The sequence below is a fragment of the Nicotiana tabacum genome, chromosome 16 (assembly GCF_000715075.1).
Source record: "Nicotiana tabacum cultivar K326 chromosome 16, ASM71507v2, whole genome shotgun sequence".
NCBI classification, from domain to species: domain Eukaryota; kingdom Viridiplantae; phylum Streptophyta; class Magnoliopsida; order Solanales; family Solanaceae; genus Nicotiana; species Nicotiana tabacum.
The window spans coordinates 168,259,174-168,286,067 of NC_134095.1; the positions used below are offsets into that span (position 1 = coordinate 168,259,174).

At 37.1% G+C, this 26,894-nt stretch overlaps 4 protein-coding genes across 4 annotated transcripts; 2 read left to right on the top strand and 2 right to left on the bottom strand.

Annotated features, from left to right (window-relative positions):
- The first annotated feature begins 3,013 nt into the window (after window positions 1-3,013).
- On the top strand, window positions 3,014-5,993 carry LOC107824802 (protein TEEBE-like). The gene is made up of 3 exons (XM_016651609.2): window positions 3,014-3,158; window positions 4,208-4,705; window positions 5,249-5,993. Exons 1-3 carry the CDS (start codon window positions 3,071-3,073, stop codon window positions 5,770-5,772), a joined length of 1,110 nt encoding a protein of 369 aa, XP_016507095.2. The 5' UTR covers window positions 3,014-3,070; the 3' UTR covers window positions 5,773-5,993.
- A 177-nt stretch (window positions 5,994-6,170) lies between these two features.
- On the bottom strand, window positions 6,171-9,032 carry LOC107824797 (putative disease resistance protein RGA1). Its single transcript, XM_075232437.1, has 3 exons — window positions 7,256-9,032; window positions 6,717-6,747; window positions 6,171-6,300 (listed from the first exon to the last, which is right to left on the bottom strand). Exons 1-3 carry the CDS (start codon window positions 9,030-9,032, stop codon window positions 6,171-6,173), a joined length of 1,938 nt encoding a protein of 645 aa, XP_075088538.1.
- Window positions 6,946-13,398, bottom strand: LOC107824801 (disease resistance protein RGA2-like). Its single transcript, XM_016651607.2, has 2 exons — window positions 10,723-13,398; window positions 6,946-9,182 (listed from the first exon to the last, which is right to left on the bottom strand). Exons 1-2 carry the CDS (start codon window positions 13,264-13,266, stop codon window positions 9,174-9,176), a joined length of 2,553 nt encoding a protein of 850 aa, XP_016507093.1. The 5' UTR covers window positions 13,267-13,398; the 3' UTR covers window positions 6,946-9,173.
- Window positions 13,399-14,875: 1,477 nt separating this feature from the next.
- LOC107824796 (putative disease resistance protein RGA1) lies at window positions 14,876-17,398 on the top strand. Its single transcript, XM_016651603.1, has one exon. It carries the CDS (start codon window positions 14,876-14,878, stop codon window positions 17,396-17,398), a length of 2,523 nt encoding a protein of 840 aa, XP_016507089.1.
- Window positions 17,399-26,894: the final 9,496 nt, after the last annotated feature.

The window sequence follows — 26,894 nt, forward strand, 5'->3', positions numbered from 1 at the left end:
AATTATGTATTTTTATAACTTTTTAGATGTCTTAACTATTTATTTTAATTGTATAAATATTTATTTTCAGGTCAAATTAAAAAAAAATTAAATAAAACTTTATTATTTTTAGCCAAATAAAATATATTTAGCCTAAATAATATAGTTCTATTCAAGTTTTATTATAAATTGTATTCGAAATAAATTATCTAAAAAAGTAATATACTTAAAAAGGTAAAAATATATTTTATTTTTCAAAAAAATGCCACATATACAGAAAAATCCGTGTGGCAGGCGAGTGCACTCACACAATTTGTCACATCAGCGTCCAGGGGGGTAATGACTCTCAAAAGGCCTAGTTGAAGGGGTAATTAAAATCACAAATAGTTTAAGATTGTAACTAATAATTCGTGACAAGTTTAGGGAGGTGGTAAGGTATTTTGCCTTCTTTTTTCTTTGTTTGTATTCAGTTAAAAAGAAATATTAACATTCTAGAAAAAATTCCACATAATGCAAATCCTACGTAAAATCTTGATATTGTCACGTGAGAAAACTCACTTTTCGGGTTAATTTCACGTAACTTTTATTCACTATTGAAATAAAATTAAAAAAATAACTTCTGTCACATTAAAACAATTAAATTTTACCTAGTATAATAGTAAATCACCGAACTTATTAACCAAATTACTCACTAACAGTAAAAGTAGCTAAATTTTTTCCACTATAACAACATAATCTAAGTATACTATTATAACGGGTAAAATTTTGTAATTTTATTGTTATAATTAAAGTTCAAATATTTTATGTGAATAATAGTTTTGTAACTTTATTATAACAGTGAGTAAATAAAAATTTATTTTATGACTTTATTGCAATAGTGAATAAAACTTAGTGAGCATATGTAAATTAACCTTTCACTCCTTGTTGGTATCCTGCTTTCTTGTTTATGCACTGAATTTCTCAATATTACGAAAATGATACAGAAATGCTCACTAATTTGGTTATATGTACAATAATAACTGGGTTCACAATTATGTATTTATAGATAGTTAATAATTTTTTTAATATAAATACATGATATTGGCAAAAGCTACTGGTTCACGGGAACCCACTGGCTTAAGTCTAGATCCGCCCCCGATGACGAGGAGTATAAATTTTATGAATTTGTTAGGATACTCTATACTATTCAATTTTCACCCGTTGGTATATAATATTATAAATATTTGCTTATCAATTAATTAACAATGGAAAAAAATGATAAGCAGAATGTATTTTTCAGGTTCACATGCAAATCATAAATATCAACCATAACTTAAAGGGACCCTAACTTATATTTAATAATTAATAAAATTCAAAGGGTATTAAGCAAACATGTTCTATCAATTAATGAAAATAAATTATAAATGAAAAGTCAGTTTGTACTTGTCTGTACAGATTCATTTCATTAGATTATAAGTCAAAGGCTAAGTTAAGATATCATGTGAAGTAGAAGAATAAACAAAAATGAAACTTCATTGAAATCTACATTTTTCAATTATTCCAAGTGACACAGAGGAAATTACGGCAACTAATTAAGACTTTTTAGGTAAGCCACGTTCTTGGCTTGTATTTGACTCGTTTGAGAATTTAATAATTTTTTTAATTATTTGGTATCCGAAATCATGGAAAACTAATTTAAATTTGCGCTGAGTAAGCTCATAAGAGGGTAAAATGTTCTTTACTAAGAAGTTTTTTATTTTCGAGCGCGAACCAGAAACCTCTAGTTAAGCGAAAGGCAGGAGTAGAGCTAGGGTATCGAAAGAGGGTTCATTCGAATCCCGTTCGCCGAAAAATTACATTGTATCTATAAGGTTAAAAAAAAAATTATGCATAAATAGCATATATTTTATCTTCTTGACTTGTTTCGCGTGTTTACTTATAAAAATCCTCGCTCCGCCACCAGAAGAAAGATTCCAATTATCTCACCTCTAGTTAAGAGGAAGAAGTTTCCAATTATCTCACTATATATTGTAAAAAGATTTTACACTATTCATATAGTTTAACTGAATATAATATGTTGTTTTTATGTTTCTTAAGTTGTCAAATCAAACTACTATGCTATTGGTTGTTGTACGTAAATTTTATTTTGTGTCTCGTATAACTGACACTAGTTGTATGAGGTAACTTTTTTGTCTCACAGTTTTATGGACCCAAAAGAATAAGATTGGGGTCCACAAATTTGTGAGACAAAAAAGAGCGTCATACAACTAGTGTAAGTTTTATGAGTCACAAAATAAAACTTCTCGTTGTTGTAGGTCAATAGTTAATCTGATATAATACTCCCTTCGGTCCAAAATAAGTGATTTTTTAGTCCTTTTTTTGTGGTCCAAAATAAGTGATTTTTCCAAATTTCAAGAATAAATTAATTTTTTTTCCTACATTGTCCTTGGAGTAAATAATGTTGGAGTATGTGTTAGGAGTATTTATGTGAAGAGATAGTAAAGATTAATATGGTCAGTTTAATTGCTAATTGATGTTAAAAGGTGAATTTCTTAATCTGTGTGAAAACAGCTAAAAAATACTTATTTTGGATCAGAGGGAGTAAGAAACTACGGTCAAACCTCTGTATAATAACCTTGTTTTCGGACATTTTTTTGCTGCTATAGCGAAGTGCTATTATAAAGAATATGTATTACACACAAGATGAAATTTGATTCCAAAAAACACTTAGCCGTTATAAAAAAGTGTTGACTGTAGAGATGTTTGACAGTAGTATATTTTGTATAATGGTTATAAATGATAGTAACCGTTATAGAGATGTTCGACAGTAGTATATTTTGTAAGTACATAAAAGTTAAGCTCTTTTCTTAATAAAATAATATCAAGTTTTCAATCAAATAAAGAGGAAAATGAGACAACCCGACACATTTCACGGCTAATTTAGTGGCACTATGTAATGGCTATACACTTTTTCTTTTTCTTTTTCTTTTTATTCTTATCTTTACTAAACTTTTATGTTCTTTCCTTCATTAATCTTTAAATAGGACATGTTCTTGGTTTTTTCTCTTCATTCTATTTGACACTACTTTTTTCACTAAGTTTTTGCACTAAAATGGCTTCCCTTTTTTCTCTTTCTTTTGTACTCATTTTTTGTTTGTACATCAGCTTTGCTTCTGCAACATCTGCTCCTTATCTTGATGGTAAGTTCTACTCTTATGTAAATTCTTCTTTACTTTCTTGAATGTTATTAAAAGTGAGCAACTCTAGCTGCTATAAAGATGAGTAGTACTTAGAAATGTTATTTTACCCGGTGCGAATAGAGTGCTCACCCGAAGGGCAGGTTGTAGCGGCCGCGAGTTTTCTTGGGGTTCCAAAAAAAAAATGATGCTATTGATACGTAGGAGTCATTTGGTAGTGCGTATGGGTAATCAGTTGAACACCTTTTGCCGGTACATTATACTGTGTACAGGCAGCCTGGTGTACAAGGCAACTTGTATTAAAGTTGAATCCGCAAAAGGTCGCACCCCAAGGGGTGTGATGAACATAGGCGGACCTAGGATTTGAACGTGGGTGCACTTTTGGATTCAACCAAAATCTGATTTGTATATAGGGTACGCACTACTAATATATTACTATTTTTTAAGTACATATATATGTATATATGGAATTTTTGTCGAACTTTAAGGGGGCCGGTGACCCCTCTTAGTACAGCATAGGTCCGCCTTTGGTGATGAAGGCGGACTACCCTAATGCAAGCATTAGTGACTGCTTCCACAGTTCGAACCGTGACCTTAATATTACTTTTTATGCATATTAGTTAAATGTTGAACACTCTTAGCCAAATTCGTAGCTTCGCCATTGCTACTATAAGAGTAGCAAATAGATCAAGTTGTGGTTGTAGCTAACTTTTAGACCTCAGCTAATAAGATTGCATTTCAGCATTTTTGTACTGTATGCTATATGTTGTGCGGACTCTCCAAATATGTTGCCGCCTCCGTGTCGGATCCTCAAAAAATGCACTGCTTTTGGAGGATCCCACACGCACGCGTCTGCATTTTTTAGGAGTCTGAGCAACATCGACTGTATGCATGGGTTTAACAAGTTTGTAGGTCTATAAGTCACAGCAAATGAAATTCTTGAGCTATTTGTTTCCTGAAATAACTAATCACTCAGAATATTTGGGTGAATGTTATCTCCAATATACTGCTAGCTGAGAGATGATATTGATCTCTTTTGTAATATTTCACAGATTTACTGCAAAATGGAGACTTTGAACAAGGGCCAAAACCATCAAATATGAAGAAAACAGTGATCATTGGCAAATACTCCTTGCCCAAATGGGAAAAAAAGGGTATAGTAGAATGGGTATCCGGTGGGCCCCAGCCGGGCGGCTTCTACTTTCCGATCCCTCGTGGGGCCCACGCGGTTCGGTTAGGGAATGAGGCTTCTATCTCTCAATATGTAAAAGTGAAGCCAAACAAAACATATTCCCTCACATTTGGAGCCACCAGGACTTGTGCTCAAGACGAGGTCCTTACTGTCTCAGCTGCAGGAATGTCGGGTGATCTTCCCATTCAGACACTATATAGTGCTGATGGTGGTGATACTTATGCTTGGGCTTTCAAAGCAAATTCTGATCTTGTTAAGGTCACATTTCACAACCCTGGCATCCAAGAAGATCCAACTTGTGGACCACTTATAGACCATGTTGCAATCAAGGAAATGAGCCCGGCAACATATACTAAAGGTAAGTTTTTACCCTACAATATATTGGATTATTTGCGCCATATGGCCTTTTATAGGCCATTTTTTTAAACCCTCCCTTCCTTGGCGTAACTGGTAAAGTTGCTATCATATGACCAGGAGGTCACGAGTTCGAGCCGTGGAAATAGCCTCTCGCAGAAATGCAGGGTAAGTCTACATACAATAGACCCTTGTGGTCCGGACCTTCCGGGGACTTGACTGCCCTTTTTTAAAATCCTTCCTCATTTGTCCAGGGGGCTAAATTTCGTCTTTAAAAGTAGTTGGATGATACGTCTCACCACAATGTCGTGTGGCTTTGACCAGAATCTTGCTAGCAAACTTAAATCCCAACCAAGGGAGACTGTCTAATCGCCCAAACCAATTGTTACGACCATAGTCCTATACCTTGCAAGGGAACTTAAATAGTGGCCTCAAAAAGGCCATTTGTGCAAATGTGCCTACTACATTGTGAAATTCTCAGCTTAGTAGAATGGTGCATACAAAATCAGATTCTGATGCAGTACCTTTTCTTGGACAATGTATGCAGGTAACTTGGTGAAAAATGGTGGATTTGAAAATGGTCCTCATGTATTCAAGAACTTCTCGACAGGGGTGCTCGTCCTGCCTCTAAAACAAGACAAGTACTCACCAATCCCCGGATGGATGGTTCAGTTTGCAAAACCAGCAAAATACATCGACTCGAAGCATTTCTTAGTGCCTTCAGGATGTGGAGCTGTTGAATTGATAGGAGGAAGGGAAACAGGCATTGCACAGATCGTAAGGACAGTCCCCAAACAATTCTACAACCTGACTTTCACCATTGGCGATGCCAACAATGACTGCCACGGATCTATGACAGTTCAAGCATTTGCGGGGAAGGCCAGGACAGAAGTTTCCTTTGTATCAAGTGGAAAAGGATGGTACAAGAAAGCAAGCTTCAAGTTCCAGGCGGATACGAGTAGAACAACAATAGCTTTCTATAATCCATATTATCACACGAAGATACATGACTTCGGTCACATGTGTGGACCTGTCATCGATGATGTTAGTCTTGTTCGTGTCCGTAGATAAGCAGAAGGAAATGAGCATACTCAGAAAAGGTCAATTTCTAGACAAGTTTTAATAGGAATAGATTTTTCTCTTTTCAAGATCAAATTTGTAATACTCAATCAAGTGAACACATGTGTGAAGAAGGGTAGTGAAATCTACCATTGTTTTTATGTTTCTTTAAGTTTTCATTCTGAACAAGAATGACATATCCAATAAAAGTAGTAACATACCTTTCTTGTTTCCTCTAGAAGTCATAAAGTGCTTAATCATGTATTCTAAAAAAAAGCAGCTTGACGTACTAAGCTCCTGCTATGCGCGAGATCCCGGGAAGGGCCTGACCACAAAGGTCTGTTGTACGCAGCCTTACCCTGCATTTCTGCAAGAGGCTGTTTCCACGGCTTGAACTTGTGACCTCGTGGTCACATGGCAGTAACTTTATCAGTTACGTCAAGGCTCCCCTTCCGCTTAATCATGTATTCTCTTGGTTCCAAATCTGATGGTACCATCAACTTTCCTGATCCTTTGAGCTTTTCCTTGGAAGGAGTATACCTATTTACAAATTAAATCGAAGATGAAAGAAGAGTCATGGTACTGATGAACTTGATTGGTTAGATAGCCTACCCCATGCAATCAAGATTAATCGAGCCTAGTGGGCTACGGATGTTGTAACAGCGTTGCCCACTAGTGATATTGTTTGCTTTGGGCCTAGGTCCGCACGGCTTTAAAACGCATCACTAAAGTCTAAGGCGTGTCTACTTATATGCCCAGCATCTCTCCCTTGTTTTGTCGATGTGAGATTCGCCTACAGTGTCACATACACCCCCTTTATGTTCAAGGTTGCACGCGGAGTGACGTTGATACTATATGTAACAACCCAACCCACTAGTGATATTATCCTTTTTGGGCCTAGGACCGCACGGCTTTAAAATGCCTCACAAAAATCTAAGGCATGTCTACTTATATACCCAGCATCTCTCCCGTCTAAGGTGTCAGACGCTGGATGGTTAAACTAAATAAAATAATCCAGAAAGCAAGCAGTCCGGTGGTTGGCTGCACGAGATATTACAGTCTGTACATACAGACTACCGGGCTCTATTAGCTACAAGGAACCAGTACAAGTTCTCTCTTTAAGACATAGCATAATCTTTACCAATACATTCAGAAAGAAACTAGTACTCATCATGCCTAGATATATTTTAGAGTACCTCTGGCTGTGATGACGCCACGTGCTTTACGTGATTATCAGATGCAAAAGGCTAAAAGTATAAACAATAGGCAAAGATACTACTCAAGGCATAACATTAAACAGTACATGATTATCCATGAAGGAAGCAACACAAGGGTCCATACAGATAGTTGGATCATTGAATCAGTTTTCTGTTGATACGAGCCTCAGAAATATGAGTGCCTTCGGATTCTGAACTTAAGATTGGACATTTGTCGATCCTCAGTACCTTCAGGTTCGTGAGGCAACTCATCCCCTCGGGCAATGAAGATAACTTACCGCACTTGGAAATTTCAAGTTTTTCAAGTGCGATTAGATTTTCCAGCCACTTTGGCAATGCTGCAAAATTGGGACACCTTTCCACCCTCAGGTACTGTAGAGTCGCACTTGCACCTTCAAGCCATCGGGGCAAAGCAACTAACTGTGGTAACCCTGCAAGCACCAACATCTGGAGGTTCCCGAGGCGTTGAACATCTTTTGACTCCAATTCGGGTAAGCCTCCAATAACCAATGACCGGATCATCCTAAGTCCTTCAATATCTTGCCACTCCAACAATGTAAGCTCTTCACAGTCAACGATCAACAGATTCTCCAGAGCAGTAAGGTGTTTCATAGTACTTGGGAAAAAGGTCAGTCTTGGGCAACCAATAATTGCCAACGTGCGAAGGCTAGTCAGATATTGCAGGCCTTCAGACAAAGATACGAGATTCGTGCAGCTATGAATATACAAAGAACGAAGAGATGATAAACAGCCAATTGCTTTATCAGGAAAACATGTTTGCTTGGTGGTTATATGCAAGTGTCTTAGGCTGATCAAATTTCCTATATCTTTAGGTAATCCTTCAAGTTGTGCACAATGAGAAAGTCGAAGTGTCTGTAAGCTCAGTAACTTGTTAATCGAATCAGGTAATTCTTTAATGCTGCCATTGGAATTTATGTCAAGATATCTCAAGTACTTCAATTCGCCAACAGAGCGAGGCAGCTCATCGAAACATGAATGACTTATATCTAGCACCCTAAGTTGCACGAATCTTGCTATGCAGTTCTCGATGAACATTGTACTCATCGGTCCTACTCCATCAACAGAGAAGGATATGGTCCTCAATGTCTGGTTATTGAGAAGGGATGCTGGCAGTTCCGCTGCTGACAAATCATAGTCAGAAAATGCCACATGCCTGGCCTCATCAGAAATGATTTGCGTGTGAGAATTTACGGTACAAAATTCAACCCCTGCTGCTGACAGTGCAAGATCATGTACAAGGTCATGCAATTTACAGAGTGAGGTAAACACAGAACGATATTCTTCAACGTCTTGAAAAAAGGATCTCGACAATAACTCTTGGAAATATTGAATCCCAATGTGCTCAAGATCTTCTGACTCATTAGACTTACTAACGAGACCTTCTGCTACCCACAACTGTATCAGTTTATCTATTTCAATCACACAGCCTTTGGGAAATACTGAGCAGTAAGCAAGACAAACTTTTAGATTAGATGGTAATCGCTCGTAGCTCACTTTTAATGCAGGTAAAATATTGTCATTCTGCTTTGAGTTCCACATCTCATGATTTTTAACTTCATGCCACTCCCATTCGTTAGTTTCCATGTGTAATGAAGATCCTAAAGTCATTAAGAGTAAGGGATTTCCCTCACAATTCTGCACTATATCTGATGCAATCCCGACGAGATTTGGATATAGCACTTCTTGACCTTGTTCAAAGGCCTTTCTCAAGAACACAGTCAGACAATCTTCACTTGATAAACCCTTCAAACAGTATGCAGGAATCGTCCCCATTATCGAAGCTACTGCCTCATTCCTCGTAGTCACAAGAATCTTGCTTCCAAAAGCACCCACCATCAACAATTTCTTCAAGTCATCCCACTTCATTGTGTCCTCATTCCACACATCATCTAAAACAAGCAAATACTTCTTTTCATACAAAGTCTCACGAACTAGATTCTGCAGTTCATTCATATCAAGACTCTCGCGTAAATCATCTCTAACTGAATTCACAATTTGTTTTAATAATTTCTCTACATTAAACACGCGAGTCATCTATAAACTCCCATGTGTTCTGATACATTCACCATAAATTGGATGCATTCATCTCACCTACAACAATTGGTTATTTACTCCTGGAGCTGTGATCTCTTAACTCCCATGTGATGTGGGACATCCATCATAAATTTGACATATTCATCTCACCTACATCAAAAGTTGATGAGTTAGGTTGCATTGGAGTCAGAGGACTAACATCTTTATGGAAATGCATCAATAACCTGTTAGTAATAGGTCCAATATTTGATATATGATGTGAGAAATCAGCATAATTCAGTCATTAATGCAGACAAGATAGTAATTCATTATTCTTAACAATAGGCCGTGGAGACTTTTTGGTTCATCATGCTATTGCTCTTGGAGAAGGGGAGTCTTGGCGTAACTGGTAAAGTTGTTGCCATGTGACCAGGAGGTCACGGGTTCAAGCCGTAGAAATAGCCTCTTGCAAAAATGCAAGGTAAGGTTGCGTACAATAGACCCTTATGGTCCGGCCCTTCCCCGGACCCCGTGCATAGCGGGAGCTTAGTGCACTGGGCTACCCTTTTTATGTTATTGCTCTTGGTGTTGCTTCAGTTATTTTATTTTTTGACTATCGTTACTGCTTCTCTTTACATGGATTATTTTCTTTACATGTTTCTCTTGAGCCGAGGGTCTATAGGAAACAGCCTCTCTACCTTCACAAGGTAGGAGTAAGGTTTGCATACACACTACACTTCCCAAATCCCACCTATGAGACCCACACTAGGTTTGTTGTTGTTGTTGTTATGCTATAGCTCTTGGTTTACATACAACTACATTGATCTTAGTAAAAGGTGCTTTAGATGCACGTGGTTGAGATACAATTGTGGAAGTGGCAAATGAACTCAAGAGAAAACACAGCATAACAGACACAGCTCGTTTAACAGACATTCAAGAACTTGGTTTCATATGCGAATACGGCTTCAGGTGTACTTTTTTCATCCATTTTGTGTGTGTGTGAGAGAGAGGGGCACAGATCATTAAGGAAAATGGGCACTTGAGGGATAATCAGAAAGCATTTTGGCTCTATGTAACCACTAACCATAAGAATTTCATATTCAGTCATGTAACCTTCAAACTCAAAACTGTAGTAGTTCATTCAAAACACGACTACAAGAAGCAATTCATCATGTTGTTTGAAGCATCTAGTAACGAGGCCTCGATATCCTCTAGGAAGCCAGTAAGTTACCAGGCCAACATAAGGTCGATTTTGGGTCATTCCCCGTGGTGCATTTTATCACCTGAGATAGTTCTTAATAAAGAGCAATCAGTATAACATATTGGATTAAACAAACTAAAATTTAACTCCGTGTGAGCTTGCTCACTTTGACCTTCACAAACATGATAAAGGTGGAGGGTTGCAGTGGGTTGACAGCCAACTTAAAACTAATCATTTTTTTTACGAATCCTCTTAATTCAGACAAAAATGTTTTGGAAAAAATTGTAGCCCATCGAAGGGACTATTATGACAGATTCATCAAAGGGCATTGAAAATTCTTTGATTCTGGAACCTATACTAGCCAAAAGAGATAAAGAGTACTAGACTAAGCAATAAAGTATATACATGAATAAAGTTCAAATTTCAATTTTAAGACCTTTTGCTCGAGTTTTTGCGCTCTAATGGGGTGGGAGGAGAAAGGAATCAAGGAAGAATAAAAGAAAGTTGTACCTCACTGTATATTCTGATATCATTAAGATGAATTTCTTGGATGTGAGCTATCTTTGACCAATCCTCTCCAATATCCTTTTCACATCTTCTAGTTAATCCAGGGCATTTCTGGATTTTCAGCATCCTCAATGTAGTAAGAGAACTCATGCTATCCGGCAGAGATGACAATTGTGGACATCCTGTAATCTCAAGCTTCTCGAGGGCTGTGACATTCTCCAGCCAAGCAGGCAATGCAACAAAGCTTAGACAAGTCGAGATGCGAATGAATTTTAGACTATTAGAATCCCCCTTCAACCACTCAGGCAAAGCCACCAAATGTGGAAGCCCTCCGATCACCAGTGACCGTATTCGCTTTAGACCTTGAATATCTTGCCAGTCGGACAACATAAGCGCTTCACAATTGACAATCATAAAGCTCTCTAAGGCTGATAAGTGAACTATGCCTTTTGGCAAAGCAGTCAACCTCGGACAATCACCGATCACTAGAGTCCTAAGTTCTGTGAGCTTCTGTATTCCTTCAAATAGTGATACAAGATTTTCACATCCAAATATTGATAAGGATTGAAGAAGAGCCAAGGATCCCAATGCTTTCTCGGGCAAATTCTGCTCTTTGGTTGTCAAGTACAGATGTCTTAGACTGACCAAATTTCCCAGCTCCCTTGGTAATTTCTGAAGTTTCGTGCAAAGAACAAGCCGCAAAGTTTGCAGATTCGGCAACTTGCAAATGTTAGTGGGAAGCATCTGGATGTTGTTGTTGCCACTAAAATCAATGTACCTTAGATGCTTCATGTTTCCAATGGAATCTGGCAACGTCTCAAGACTTGAATGGCGTAAATCTAATACACGCAAGTATTTGAATCTTGTAATGCATTGACCAACCAAAAGAGCAGCATATCTTTCAAATCCTTCAGACGGAGCAAAGATGGTCCGAATTCTGTTCTGTTTGCATAAAATTTCTGGAATGCTTTTCTCTGAAGGACTATAACTGAAAAGCGTTACATGACGAACCTTCTCAGTTATACTATCAGTGTTGTTTTTTATGACACGACAATCGGTTTGTGCAACTAATACTGCAAGGTCATGAACAAGATCATGCATTTTAAAAGTTATGAATGAGTCGTATGCTTCAACCTCTTCAAAAAGAGATCTCGAACACAACTCTTTCACGTAGCGGACACCAACATCTTCCAACTCTTGGCTTTCATTAGACGAGTGTATCAGCCCTTGCGCCAACCACAATTGAATCAGCATGATGCTCGCGATTTCTTGACCCTTGGGAAATATTGAACAGTAAGCAAAACATTGCTTCAAGTAATATGGCAACTGATTATAGCTTAACCTTAGTGCAGGTAAGATATCATCATTTTCCTGTTTTAGTTGCCATATCTCGTCATCTCTCACTTTTAACCATTCCCTTTCATCAGTTGTCGCATATAACATACTACCTAGAGTCTTCACTGCCAAAGGCACTCCTTTGCATTTCTTTACAATATCTTCTCCAATTTTCGTTAGGTTCGGAAAATGTCTCTCCTGTCCATTTCTAAACGCCCATTTCAGAAACAAAGAGAAGCAATCCTCATGCGGTAGTTCTTTCAAGCTGTATGTAACTACAGATTCCATCATCAAGGCAATATAATCACTACGAGTGGTTACAACAACCTTGCTTCCACGCGCTCCAACCATCAACAAACTTCTCAATTCTAACCACTTTGAACGATCACGACTCCAAACATCATCAATGATGAGTAAAAATCGCCTCTCCCTCAACGCATCTTGAAGCGAAGCGTGCACTTGTTCAACGTTAAAGTTATCACACGGTACACCACTCGCCAAATTAACAATGTTCCTAGCCAATTTTATAACATCAAAATCCTGTGATGCACACAACCAAATTCTCAAAGGAAAGTGCTTTACTACCCTCTCATCTCTATACACTAATTTAGCAAGTGTAGTTTTCCCCACACCTCCAATTCCAACAATTGAAACCACAGAGAGACACTCATCAAAACCATTTTCTTGCATTAGAACTTCAACAATCTCTTCACTCTCATTCCTCCTTCCAACAACATCAGATGGAAGTATAAAGGAATATGTCAAATCCCTTTTCATTTCTAAGGCAATACTTCTCTCAGATAAGTGAAATTTAGCTTTATCAGCTGCAATACTATCTAATCTCCCCCTTATTTCCTTTATCTTATGACTCATTTTGTATCTAAAAAGAATCAGTTTAAAGGGTGAGAGTAAAATACCAACCTTAGATTTAAGCCTTTGCCTCTGTTGACCATAAGTCTGAATTTCATCAAGAAAATCATCAGCAACATAAAGAACATCTTTAAGTTCCTCAAGCCAATTTGTCAACTCATGATTCTTGATTTGTTGCTCTTCAGCATCCAAGAGTACATCTCTAATGGTAATTAAGGTTTTTTTTAGTTTGTTAAGCTCATTTTTAACACCCCAAATTAAGTTAAATTCTTGAAGTGCATGTGATCCTAATTTTCCTAAGATGGAGTTTGCAATATTGAAGAGAAAAGATTCTGCTGCCATATTTTTCAGATGGTGTGAAAAGGTAAAGGGAAAGAAAATTTTGGCAGTGTGAAAATCTTGCTAGGAAAAAAGCTGGATAGAGGAAGTTTGCTGTTCTCTATGACTTGGTTATAACTGAGAAGGAACAAGGAAAGTGAGTTGGATTGAAGGGAAAGAAAATTTTGGCAGTCACTTTTAATTTAGTTATTTAAGGATTAGTCAATTTTCGCTCAAATTTTAGGACACAATGTGTTAGAGTTTAAACCTCAAAATTCAAATTGCATTACATCGAATCTTAAAGTTCAAAAATTATATGCAAAAGCTTAATCTTATGTCCTAAATATTAAATTAGTAGTTCAGAAATTCAAGAAAGGGAAGCCTGGGCGTAACTAGTAAAATTGTTATTATTTGACCAGGAGGTCACGGGTTCGAGCCGTGAAAATAACCTCTTGTAAAAATATTGGGTAAGAATGCGTACAATTGACCATAGACCCTTGTGGTACAGTCCTTTTCCGAATCCCGCGCATAACGAGAGCTTAGTGCATCGGGCTGCCCTTTCTAGTTCAGAAGTATCCTGAATTTTAAATTAACAGCAACTTGGTGTGGTTATTGCTGCACTTTGTCCTTGGATTGAGGCATGGGAGTTGACTACTTGACTTTTGGGGTTTACAAAATTAGGCACGTTTGGCTATAGGTATTAGCAAAACCAATCAATGGTATAAAAATTCATAGGCCATATTTGATTAGACATGAAATTTTAAAAAAAATAAAAAAATTGAAATTTATCTAGTATAAGCCAAAATATTTGTATTGTTGTAAATCATATTTCACTAAGGTAATTTTAAATGGTAAAGTATTGTTTTGAAGTTAAATTATTGAATAAAATAGGATACATTTTTACTAAGTTCTCTGTAACATTTTCTTGGAGAGTGGTAGGTCGGGTGAATTTGAAGAAAAAAATTTTAAAGATTTTTTTACATGGTGGGTGGGCATAGTAATTTATGTATTTTCCTCCTATACCCAAACAAGAAATACTAGTCAAATTTACATTGGCCGCAAGATTTCAGTGCGGTGAAGGTGAAGCTCCCCACCTGTTCGTGAAATGTCCTCTGAGAGCGTAGGACCTCTAAAACAACTGGCAAGCATGTCAAGTTTGCACCACCCATTGTAATAAACATTGCCAATTAGCAAGTCAAGTCAACACTGTAAAGTTTGTCCTCTTTTTCTTTTTACCCAACTTGCTGATGCGAAGAAACTTCCTAGTTTGTTGATTATGACTTAATTTTATTCCCTAGAAGTCAACAAGAAGCAAACGCTCTTCAGTTCTCACAAGGATATCCTATAGTCCAATAAAGTACCAATCTTTGCACTTATTAATTACTCCGTCCGTTTCAATTGAGTTACTTATTTACTTTTTAGTCCGTGCAAAAAAGAATGATGTATTTCTCTATTTGGAAACAATTTATGTATGTGCTCTATTCTGCACCACCGGTTCAAAAGTTTCTCCCTTCTTCTTGAAAACCGTATCCAGTCAATTGAGTTCACGTACATTAAAACGGAGGGAATAGTTTGTACTTCCTTTACTTCCTCTGCTAAAAGAAAGTTGTAAATCAAGAACCAATCTTTCTCTATGGATCAGCTTCAAGAATCTGCAACTTTCCCTTCCATCACCATGGATATGAAGGTACTAGTCGATATGCTTCTAGTGAAATTGTACACTGTTGTTGACATTGCAAGGACCTTGAAAATGCATTCCCAACTCAAAAAACTAGAGCTCTTTGTTAGAGGCACAGAATCTGATGATCACTTTGATCATCAGGTAGCTGAGATGCTAAAACCCGCTTTTTATGAAGCTGAACATGTAATTGAAGAGTATGAAATTTGCTCTTTGCAAAACCAGTTGCTTTCCAATTCGACATCAGCAAAGGTGTGTGCTTTTTTCTTCTCTAGATCAAACCCTTTGGCCTATAGGATTCGAATGTGTCTTGTAATGCGAAAGCTCATTAAGATATTGGATAAGATAAGTAGGAACCGAGTGTTTTTTAAGAGGATGGCATATGGAGGCTTTCCTAGTCCTCATAGAGCAAGGGGGCTTATGCATACACGTGCATATGTGCATGACTCTGGTGTTGTGGGGAGGGACTTTGATAGAGATATTGTCGTTGAAACGCTTTTAAAATCAGGAAATGAAGCAGCCCTTTTTGTATTTCCTGTTGTTGGATTTGGAGGTATTGGGAAAACTACTCTTGCGAAACTGGTGTATAATGATCCAAGGATAGTTAGTCATTTTCAGCTGCGTGTGTGGGTTCGTGTGTCTCGTGTGTTTCAAGTACAGAAATTATTGGAACAAATTGTGAATTCAGTTAGAGAAGATTTGTGTGAGAATGATGATATGAATGAACTGCAGACTCTCATTCGTGAGACTTTGTATGAAAAGAAGTATTTGATTGTTCTAGATGATGTGTGGAATGAGGATCCAGTGAAGTGGGATGAATTGAAGAAGTTGTTGATGGTAGGTGCTTGTGGAAGCAAGATTCTTGTAACTACGCGGAATGAGGCAGTAGCTTCGATAATGGGGATGGTTCCTGCATACTGTTTGAAGGGTTTATCAAGTGAAGATTGTCTGACTTTGTTCTTGAGTAAGGCCTTTGAAGAAGGCCAAGAAGTACTATATCCAAATCTTGTTGGGATTGCGTCAGATATAGTGCAGAAGTGTGAGGGAAATCCCTTACTCTTAATGCTTGTAGGATCTTCATTACACATGGAAACTAAGGAATGGAAGTGGCATGAAGTTAAAAATATGTGGAACTTAAATCAGAATGACAATATTTCACCTGCACTAATCATAAGCTATGAGCGATTGCCATCTAATCTCAAAGTTTGTCTTGCTTACTGCTCAATATTACCCAAGAACTGTGTGATTGAAATAGATAAACTGATACAGTTGTGGGTAGCAGAAGGTCTTGTTAGTAAGTCTAATGAGTCAGAAGATCTTGAACACATTGGGATTCAATATTTCCAAGAGTTATTGTCGAGATCCTTTTTTCAAGAAGTTGAAGAATATCGTTCTGTTTTTACCTCACTCTGTAGATTGCATGACCTTGTACATGATCTTGCACTGTCAGCAGCAGGGGTTGAATTCTGTACGGTAGCCTCTCACACACAAAGCATTTCTGATGAGGTCAGACATGTGGTATTTTCTGACTATGATTTGACAGGCAAGGAACTGCCAGCATCCCTTCTCAATAACCAGACATTGAGGACCATATCCTTCTCTGTTGATGGAGTAGGGCCGATGAGTACAATGTTCGTTGAGAACTGCATAGCAAGATTCGCGCAACTTAGGGTGCTAGATATAAGTGATTCATGTTTTGATGAGCTGCCTCGCTCTGTTGGCGAATTGAAGTACTTAAGATATCTTGACATAAGTTCCAATGGCAGCATTAGAGAATTACCTGATTCGATTAACAAGTTGCTGAGCTTACAGACACTTCGAGTTTCTCATTGTGCACAATTTGAAGGATTACCTAAAGATATAGGAAATTTGATCAGCCTAAGACACGTGCATATAACCACCAAGCAATCAAGTTTTCCTGATAAAGCAATTGGCTGCTTATCATCTCTTCGTTCTTTGTATTTTTATAGCTGCACGAATCTCGTATCTTTGTCTGAAGGCCTGCAGTATCTTACTAGCCTTCGCACATTGGCAATTATCGGTTGCCCAAGACTGACCTTTTTCCCAAGTGCTATGAAACACCTTACTGCTCTGGAGAATCTGTTGATTGTTGACTGTAAAGAGCTTACATTATTGGAGTGGCAAGATATTGAAGGACTTAGGATGATCCGGTCACTGGTTATTGGAGGCCTACCTGGATTGGAGTCAAAAGATGTTCAATGCCTCGGGAACATTAAGATGTTGGTGCTTGCCGGGTTACCACAATTAGTTACTTTGCCCCGATGGCTTGAAGGCTCCAGTGCTACTCTACAATACCTGAGGGTGGAAAGGTGCCCCAATTTTGCAGCATTGCCAAAGTGGCTGGAAAATCTCACCACACTTGAAAAACTTGAAATTTCCAAGTGCGGTAAGTTATCTTCATTGCCCGAGGGGATGAGTTGCCTCACAAACCTGAAGGTACTTAGGATCGATAACTGACTGATCTTGAGTTCAGAATACTCGGGTAGGATATCTCATCATTTCTGAGGCTCAAATCAATGGAAAACTGATCCAATTATCCAAATAGTCTATATATAGGTTACGTGTTCAAGCTGTGGAATCAACCATTGATGCCTGCGTCAAGGTAGGCTGCCTACTTCACACCTCCTTGGAGTGCGGCCCTTCCCCCGGCACTGCGTGAACGTGGGATGCTTGTGCAGCGAGCTGCCCTTTTTTATAGTCTATGTACCTATGGTCCCTCGTTTTGCTTCCTTCATGCCTTGGTTGGTTATCATGGTCTTTCTCAATTTCCACTATCTTCAGCTTTTAGCTTTTTCCTATCTGCTTGTTCCAATGTCTTGATTGTGTTGACTGTTGTGGCACTCTAACTGCTTTATTTATGGGAAAACAAGCTACATTTCTGGTGTAACTTCAAATGCAGTTCTAAAGAAAGGAGAAATTTTTAGTTTTAAACTCATGGATATTTTTAGCTTTTAGTGCACCGGGCTGCCCTTTTTAAACTCTTGGATATTTGTGTACTGATTTTTTTTTTTTTTTTTTTTTTGTGTAGTGAATTAATATTACGCCTGTAGTAATTTTTTTGTCTAAATGTAAAGCATGTGGAGTCAATAACAAACAGGGGTAATTTTATGGATGATCACTTTAATTTTTTACTTTATTATATCAAAGTTATTGGATTATTTTTTGTAAAGAAAAAAGTGGCTCAATTTTACCTAAGTGTCGTAAAAATCACTGAATATTTTTTTGTTACCAAAAAGTCATTCAACTTTGCATAAGTATCTTAGCAAGTGTCTCCTTTGTTTCCACCTAGTAACTTTATGTGATACATTGAGTGAATTTTTGGTTGAAAGAATAGTATAGTGATTTTGTTCATTATATAACAAAAAGAGTTAAGAAATTTTGGTGCAATAAAGTAAAAATTGAGTGACAATTCAAGAAATTAACCCCCAAAATTTGACATCCAAATGGATTGATGAATACTTCGCCTAGTCGAATCAGAGTCTAAGCTGTTAAGAATAGCTGAGTTAGGTTTGAGGTTCATTTTCATAATATAGTATTTGAGTTAGACTGATTTCTAATTTTGATTTACCAAATGCATGAGCCCCATATTATATTGTATATGCTGGTTTGTCACAGTATCCCATATTAATTTGAGAAAATATGTTGTCTCTTTATATAATTTTGAGCATTAATCACCTTATAAACTAGCTTTTGAGATTGAGTAATTTTAAGGTTTATTTTCTTAAAAACATAATTTTGTCATGGATAACTAGTGAATGTGGACATTCTATTTGAATGAATGAATAATATACGAACAAAATTAACATTTCTGTATGTTTAACTTGGGTTGATGATTACCATGTCGATCAAGAAAACGCTAATAAAACTTGAATATCACGTTTGAAGCTCAAATCTAATTTTGTAAATCGTACTTTGGGCTCTTCAAACTTAGATAAGTTTTTGATTAATAAAACATGAATTTTTTGACATATAGAAATCAGTATAATTTTTCTAGAGCATACATTTGTACGATACAACTTAAACATGTTATATAGGGCAGCGAAAAGTTATTGACTTTCAATTTCAACACATCTATACAATACAAACGTGTAATTGTTTATTTATAAATTCAATTCTAGCACTCAAAATGCTTAAGTCAAATGAGTTAGAATAAACTTCAAAATCACGTTACCATTATAATGTACGGATTGTTTAAGTGGTGATTAAATGATGAAGGGAGTCATACAATATAATTAGTAATGAGAAGATTGTTATATACATTACTACAACAACAACAACAACTCAGTATTATCCCATACCGTAGGGTGGGATGGTAGTGTATACGCAAACCTTACCCTTACCTTGTAAGGATAGAGAGGCTATTTCCAATAGACCCTCGGCTCAGGATAGTATAAGTACCACATTAATGAAAATATAGGCGAGAAGGGACAGTATCAAAAAGCCATATAAAAGCAGAATAATACAACAAGACCGTAAAGTAATCAACAATGAAAGAAAATAACGATTAGTCATAAAAACCTACTACCAACAGATTACGAGATTGCATGCCAATACTAATGTTATGAACACTCTACACTACCTACTCTAATACCCTAATTCTCGACCTCCATACCTTTATATCAAGTAGGGTTGTGCACGGATCGGATCAGATCGGATTTAGCACATTTCGGATTCGGATTTTGGATTTCAAATTCTAGAAAATGCAATCCGAATCCGATCCGATCCGAATTATATCGGATCGGATCTAATATTAAAGTTTGGATCGGATCGGATTTCAGATTTATACCTCAAAGTTGCAAACTAATATGTATATTTTGTTTGTAAAAGAGGCAATACATTAAGAAAAATTCATGTTTATGCAATTATGAGAGTACTAAGGTGCCAATATAGCTAAATCTAGCAATTGTAAATGTAATAACTTGGAGTAAGATGTAAAGGAAGTACTGACTATTCGAAATTAAAGTTAGTATTTATACATTGCCTAATAATTTCAGATTTCGGATCGGACCGGATTAAATATACCAATCCGATCCGAAATCAGAAATTTTAATAAACACAATCCAAAATCCGATCCAATCAGAAATTCGAAATCCAAAATTGAATGGATCGGTTCAGATTTCGGATATCCGATCCAAATGAACAGCCCTATTATCAAGGGTCATGTCCTAGGTCAGCTAAAGTTGTGTCATGTCTTGCCTAATCACCTCTCTCCACCTCTTCTTTGGCCTACCTCTACCTCTCCGTAGGCCTCCAATGCCAACCTCTCACACTTCCTCACCGGGGCGTATGTGCTCCTCCTCCTCCTCACATGACCAAACCACCTAAGTCGCGCTAGAGGCCACCCCCACCTTATCGTGAATAACCTCATTTTTGATCCTATCTAACCTGGTGTGCCCGCACATCCATCTCAACATCTTCATCCTTGCTGCCTTTATCTTTTGGACATGAGCAATCTTGACTGGCCAACGCTCAGCCCCATACAACACCGTTGATCTGACCACCACTTTGTAGAACTTACCCTTAAGTTTTGGTGGCACCTTCTTGTCACACAAAATACCGGAAGTGAGTCTCCATTTCATCCATCCTGCCCCAATACGATGAGCGACATCTTCATCAATCTCCCCACCCCCCTAAATAATAGACCCGAGGTACTTAAAATTCCCTCTCCTAGGTATGGCCTGCGAGTCCAGTCTCACCTCCCCTTCCCTTCCTAGAGTCTCGCCGCTGAACTTACACTTCAAGTGTTTTGTCTTGGTCCTGCTCAACTTGAAACCCTTAGATTTTAGGGTCTGCCTCCATACCTCTAATTGCGCGTTCACACTGTTTCACGTCTCGTCAATCAATATAATATCATATGCAAATAACATGCACCACAGCACCTCCCCTTGGATGTGGCGCGTCAGTACGTCCATCACCAGCGCAAACAAAAATGGGTTGAGTGCTGACCTCTGATGCAACCCCATCATAACCGGAAAATGGTCCGAGTTCCCCCTCCCCCCACCCCCGTGCTCACTCGAGTCTTTACTCCATCATACATGTCCTTAATCAACTTAACGCAGACAACAGGAACACCTCTAACCTCCAAACAACTCCACAAAACCTCCCTCGAAACTTTATCGTACGCCTTTTCTAAGTCGATGACACCATATACAAGTCCTTCTTTCTCTCCCTATACTGCTCCATCAATCTCCTAACAAGGTGGATGGTTTCTATAGTCGAACACCCCGGCATAAACCCAAATTGGTTCTCGAAAATAGTCACACTCCTTCTCTCCCTTAGTTGTACCACTCTCTCCCAAACTTTCATAGTATGCTAAGTAGCTTGATACCCCGATAATTATTGCAATTTTGGATATCACCTTTGTTCTTGTATACGGGAACCATCATGCTCCACCTCCACTCTTCGGGTATCTTCTTCGTTCTAAAAACGACATTAAATAACCTAGTGAGTCACTCCAAGCCCGCCTTGCCCACATTTTTTTCAAAACTCCATCGGGATTTCATTCGGCCCGGTCGCTTTGGCTCATCTTACGCATAGCCCCCTCAACTTCATCAACTCTAATCCGCCTACAATACCCAAAGTCACAACGACTCCCTGAGAGTTCCAAATCACCCAGTACAATGCTCCTGTCCCCCTTCTCGTTCAAGAGACTATGTAATAAGTTTTCAATGAGTTATGCCGATTGCTTTGTTTACTGGGAGTTGCTAATCATCACCTCCTAAATCCCAAAATAGCATTATATCAAGTATAAAATAAAATGAAAAAATAATATAAAAAGGTCAATATGGTTAATTTCATTACTAATTCAAAATAATAATTATGTAGCTATTTTATGCGGCTAAAAAAAATAATGTATTTGTTATGAAACAAAGACTATAAAGTAAAGACAAGTATAGAGAGAAACTGATATATTATTCGAATTCAAACTGATGTACATAATGAACTGAAATCTCTTCTATTTATAGAAGAAAGGAAGCTGCTCTGTAAGCTGCTACTACAAGCTGCTGTGTAAGCTGCTATTACAAGCTGCAGTGTAAGCTACTATAAGCTGCTGTGTAAGCTGCTACTACAAGCTGCTGTGTAAGCTGCTGCTGTACCAGATATGGATAATCTTCTACTGAGAGCAATATTTATCCATAACGGAGTACTGAATGGATAAGCTTATTATACCCGGTATGGATAATCTTCTACCGGGGGTAATGTTTATCCATAACTGGGTACTGAAAAGATAAGCTTATTATACCCGATATGGATAAACTTCTACTGGGGGTAATGTTTATCCATAACCGGGTACCGAAGTGATAAGCTTCTTCAGGAAGCTTATTTCCAATATAGTACTAAATAGATAAACATATTTACGGTGGAGTCCCATATGGATAAGCTTCTTCAGGAAGCTTATTTACAACGGAGTACTAAATGAACATCCATAATATAATATATTTATAACACTCCCCTTGGATGTTCATTAAAAGATAATGTGCCTCATTAAAATCTTACTAGGAAAAACCACGTGGGAAAAAAATACCAGTGAAGGAAAAAGAGTACACATATTTAGTAAGACGCATTGCTAGGTGCCTCATTAAAAACCTTATAAGGAAAACCCCATGGGAAAAACCTTAGTAAGGGAAAAAGAGTGCATCGCGTATTTTACTCCCCCTGATGAAAACCTTGTTTCAAATATTTGAGTCTCCGCATTCCAATCTTGTATACCATCTTCTCAAAAGTTGAAGTTGGCAAAGATTTAGTGAATAAATATGCTGGATTATTACTTGAACGGATTTGTTGCACATCAATGTCACCACTTTTCTGAAGATCGTGTGTGTAGAACAATTTTGGTGAAATGTGCTTCGTTCTATCTCCTTTTATAAATCTTCCCTTTAATAGTGCTATGCATGAAACATTGTCTTCGTATAATATTGTGGGTCTTTTATCACATTTCAACCCACATGTTTCTCGAATGAATCACTGATCTCAATCATATGCATTCCCTGCTTGCCGGTTTGAAATCGAACTTTATGGGTATCGGATAAATAACCTGCATTACCAATATGATCTGCACCACTTTTGTTAGCATTAGCAAGATAAATAAGTGCACCATCTACACCGAGATAGAGTATTTCAGGACCAAGGAGTTCCTCGTCCTCTTCTGGAGGTCGGAACAAATCCTTATTTACTTCAAGTGATCAAACAATCATTGGTGTACTCAATGAGTGCGCTTTGTCCATGTAAAAGCGTTTTAAGACCCTTTCTGTATATGCAGATTGATGGATAAATATCTCATCTGCTAAATATTCAATTTGCAGACCAAGACAAAGTTTTGTCTTTCCAAGATCTTTCATCTCAAATTCTTTCTTAAGATATTCAATTACCTTTTGAAGCTCTGCTGGAGTTCTAACAAGATTTATGTCATCAACATAAACAACAAGTATAACAAATTCTGATGTCATTTTCTTTATAAAAATACATGGACAAATAACATCATTTATGTAACCTTCTTTCAGCAAATATTCACTAAGGCGATTATACCACATGCGCCCAGATTGCTTTAAACCGTACAAAGATCTTTATAATTTGATCGAGTACATTTCTCAAGACTTTGAATTATATGCTTCGGGCATTTTCAATCCTTCAAGGATCTTCATATAGATTTAGCCAAATAAGTCATATAGGTTAAGACTTGTATCTAAATGGTACGACATCTTCAAGTGTCTGGACTGCTAGTCCGATCCTCACAATCGTTTACAATATTGTGCACTATATTGTATTAAATGTATCGTCGACGATCATTTTGTGTCAGTTCCGAAGCGACATAACTTGTGGAGATCTCATCACTTTCTTTATTTTCAGGTACCTGAACTTTTTCGGGAGTTTCATGAAATGTTATGTCGTGGGCTCTTCTAGAGCATATTTCCTCCTCATTATGATCATTTTGATCATTAGCTCCTACTATTTTTCAAGGATTGTTACCTTTGGAACCGATTGGTCTACCACGCTTCATGCGTACAGTAAACTCTATCCTTCAGGGACTTTAATTTTAATAGGAGCATTTGCAGCTGAAATATGATATTTAATTTTAGATCAGCAAATGCTTCTGACATTCGACTTGAATTATCTTCTAAGTGAGGATCATGATAATTCGATTCATATAGCATATTTTTCAACTGTTTATTCCATCCCCCAAATGTTAGAAAAACTAACATATATCCCCAATCATCTTTGGGAAACATATCTTTGTGTATTATGGTAGAGAAATTAATCATATACCACGCAACAAAAAATAGTAAAAATATTTGGTTTCTGATCCTAAACCAATTGTGAAGGGAGGACTTATCATATATTGTTGATCTGATGCATACAAGTGCTGCTATATGCAATTTAGAAAATCTTAGACCAACACATGAAGCTTTGTTCTCATAAGCAATGGTTTAGACATTAATAGGAGGTATTCAATGCTAAACTAGATTGGATATAAACCAACATTATCAAGATGAACTGTCTTGATTTCATAATCTGAAAATTATGCTCTTAATCGAGAAAAGCCAATTCCAAATGCCAAACTGCAGGTTGACAATAATTACACATGTAACCATCTCATATATGCACCTATAAGTGGTTCACATGATAGGTGAACGGACCCATATTCACCTTTTATATATTTCAGAATCAGGGGTCTTAGTCCCAACTTTAGCTGGTATAATCAATTCATTATGAGAACAAGCAACACATGAGAATTCCTGAAGAATCTTCTAGTTCTTTAGTATATGCTTATCTGAATTCTCAAATAGCTCATTTAAAAATGGCAAATGAAAACTTCAAGTTTATCATGTCATGTGATATCTCTTAGTAAACTTCTGGTTTACTATGGCATAAACTTTTGCTTTAGTAAACTTCTGGTTTACTGTGATACATGATATAGTACAAATTAAAGAATAAGGTAGGTAACTTCTCACATACATATTATTTTACCCCCTATGATTGTGTAAACATGAAGATTATCAATCTTCCAATCATTTGTAGTCTCAATATGATAGTCATTTGTATTAGTAAACTTCAGGTTTACTACAACATATGTTTTGACCATAATCATATAATATGAATGACATATTTGTATATAAGCTCTTCGAGAGCCTTAATTTATTATCTACAATCTAATATTAATCTGGCACTACTGGTGTCATGTATTCTTTAGGCAAACATTTAGCTCTTCAGGAGTTATTGATACATTTTGTACTATCAAATATTGCTCAGACACTGCTGGTGTCATGAGAGAAAATCACAATCGAATAAACAATGTAAAACAATTGTTTAAGCACACGAAAACTCTTCTTCCTAATATTTTTCCACTTCAGGAGGCAATTTCAACTGTGTTACTTCTTCAGGAGCAAATTTAAAATACGAAATATTGAGTATATATTCTCTCAATTATATTAACTCTTGTGGAGGTGAATTGTAATGTATTCACATCAAGAGCGCGTTCATATTTACCCGACTTATTAGTATTGTCACATTCACTTCAGGGAATGGATTAATATTATCAAAAGTTCTCATCCTTCAGGAAACCGAACATAATTATATGAATGCGCATTAATCAAATCAAATTGTGATGCCTCAACCTCTTTTAAAATATTTACTACTTCAGGAGCAAATCGAGGCGTGCATTTAATATAGAGAATATTTATGTAGCTTATCTTCAATTGTAACTATAGAAAGCCTAAATTATCACTTCTGGTGATCATAGACATATACCACTTCTGGTGGTTAACAAAATATAATTACAATGAGATATATGAAATATAACTACTTCTGGTGGTTGTATATTTCTTGCAAACTCTGCTAGAGTTTAAGTTGATCTAATAATATTATCCATATTCTTTAAAATGACATAAATAAGATATATTATAGTAAATATCATTATCAAATCATAATTTTTCTTTATGTACAACAATTACATAGCCATACTATCTATTACAAATAACAAAAATTAAAATATTTACATTTCTACAGATTCACCACCGATTACATGACTTGTTTCTCCTTCTGGGAGTGCAAAATAATCAGCTACATCCAAATGCATGAAGTCTAAATTATCTTCAGAAATTAAATTTGCTTCAGCATTTTTCTTTGTCTTCTTCAGGGAGGCTTGATAAAGCTCAACCAGGTGCTTTGGCGTACGACAAGTACGTGACCAGTGCCCTTTTCCTCCACATCTATAGCATGCATTTTCTACATTTGGCGCTTGCACCGTTTCATGCTTTTGTTCCTTCCTTTTCCACTGCTGGTGGTGAGGAGGCTTCTTTGGTGCATTATTATTACCATGATTGGGGTTTCTTCCCCGACCACGGCCATGACCAAGACTGGGGCCACGACCTCTTCCACGTTTAGCTTGGTGGAAGTTCATCTCATTCACTTCAGGGAATGGACATGAACCAATAGGTCGGCTTTCATGATTTTTCATTAATAACTCATTATGTTGCTCTGCTATAAGAAGATGTGAGATAAGTTCAGAATACTTTTTAAATCCCATCTCTCGATATTGCTGCTGCAGGAGCATATTCGAGGCATGAAAAGTGGTGAAAGTTTTCTCCAACATATCATGATCAACAATATTATCACCACATAACTTCAATTGGGAAATAATTCTGAACATAGCAGAATTATACTCACTGATAGATTTAAAATCTTGTAGCCTTAGATGAGTCCAATCATATCGTGCTTGTGGAAGAACGACCATCTTCAGGTGGTCATATCTATATTTCAAATTATTCCACAGTATGACTGGATCTTTAACAGTAAGATATTCCATTTTCAGGCCCTCATCAAGGTGATGGCGTAGGAATATCATTGCTTTGGCACGGTCTTGGTTTGATGCCTGATTTTTGTCTTTGATGGTGTCTGCCAGACCCATCGCATCAAGATGAATTTCAGCATCAAACACCCAAGACATGTAGCTTTT

Excerpts from the sequence above, each read along its gene's own strand:
- LOC107824796 (XM_016651603.1), top strand. The coding sequence starts at position 14,876 with ATGGATCAGCTTCAAGAATCTGCAACTTTCCCTTCCATCACCATGGAT.
- LOC107824802 (XM_016651609.2), top strand. The coding sequence starts at position 3,071 with ATGGCTTCCCTTTTTTCTCTTTCTTTTGTACTCATTTTTTGTTTGTAC. Across the intron at positions 3,159-4,207 it reads ATCTGCTCCTTATCTTGATG|ATTTACTGCAAAATGGAGAC; the intron begins GTAAGTTCTACT and ends AATATTTCACAG. Across the intron at positions 4,706-5,248 it reads CCCGGCAACATATACTAAAG|GTAACTTGGTGAAAAATGGT; the intron begins GTAAGTTTTTAC and ends CAATGTATGCAG.
- LOC107824797 (XM_075232437.1), bottom strand. The coding sequence starts at position 9,032 with ATGACTCGCGTGTTTAATGTAGAGAAATTATTAAAACAAATTGTGAAT. Across the intron at positions 6,748-7,255 it reads ACTTGAAATTTCCAAGTGCG|CGTCTGACACCTTAGACGGG; the intron begins GTAAGTTATCTT and ends TTAACCATCCAG. Across the intron at positions 6,301-6,716 it reads TTAGACGGGAGAGATGCTGG|GTATACTCCTTCCAAGGAAA; the intron begins GTATATAAGTAG and ends ATTTGTAAATAG.
- LOC107824801 (XM_016651607.2), bottom strand. The coding sequence starts at position 13,266 with ATGGCAGCAGAATCTTTTCTCTTCAATATTGCAAACTCCATCTTAGGA.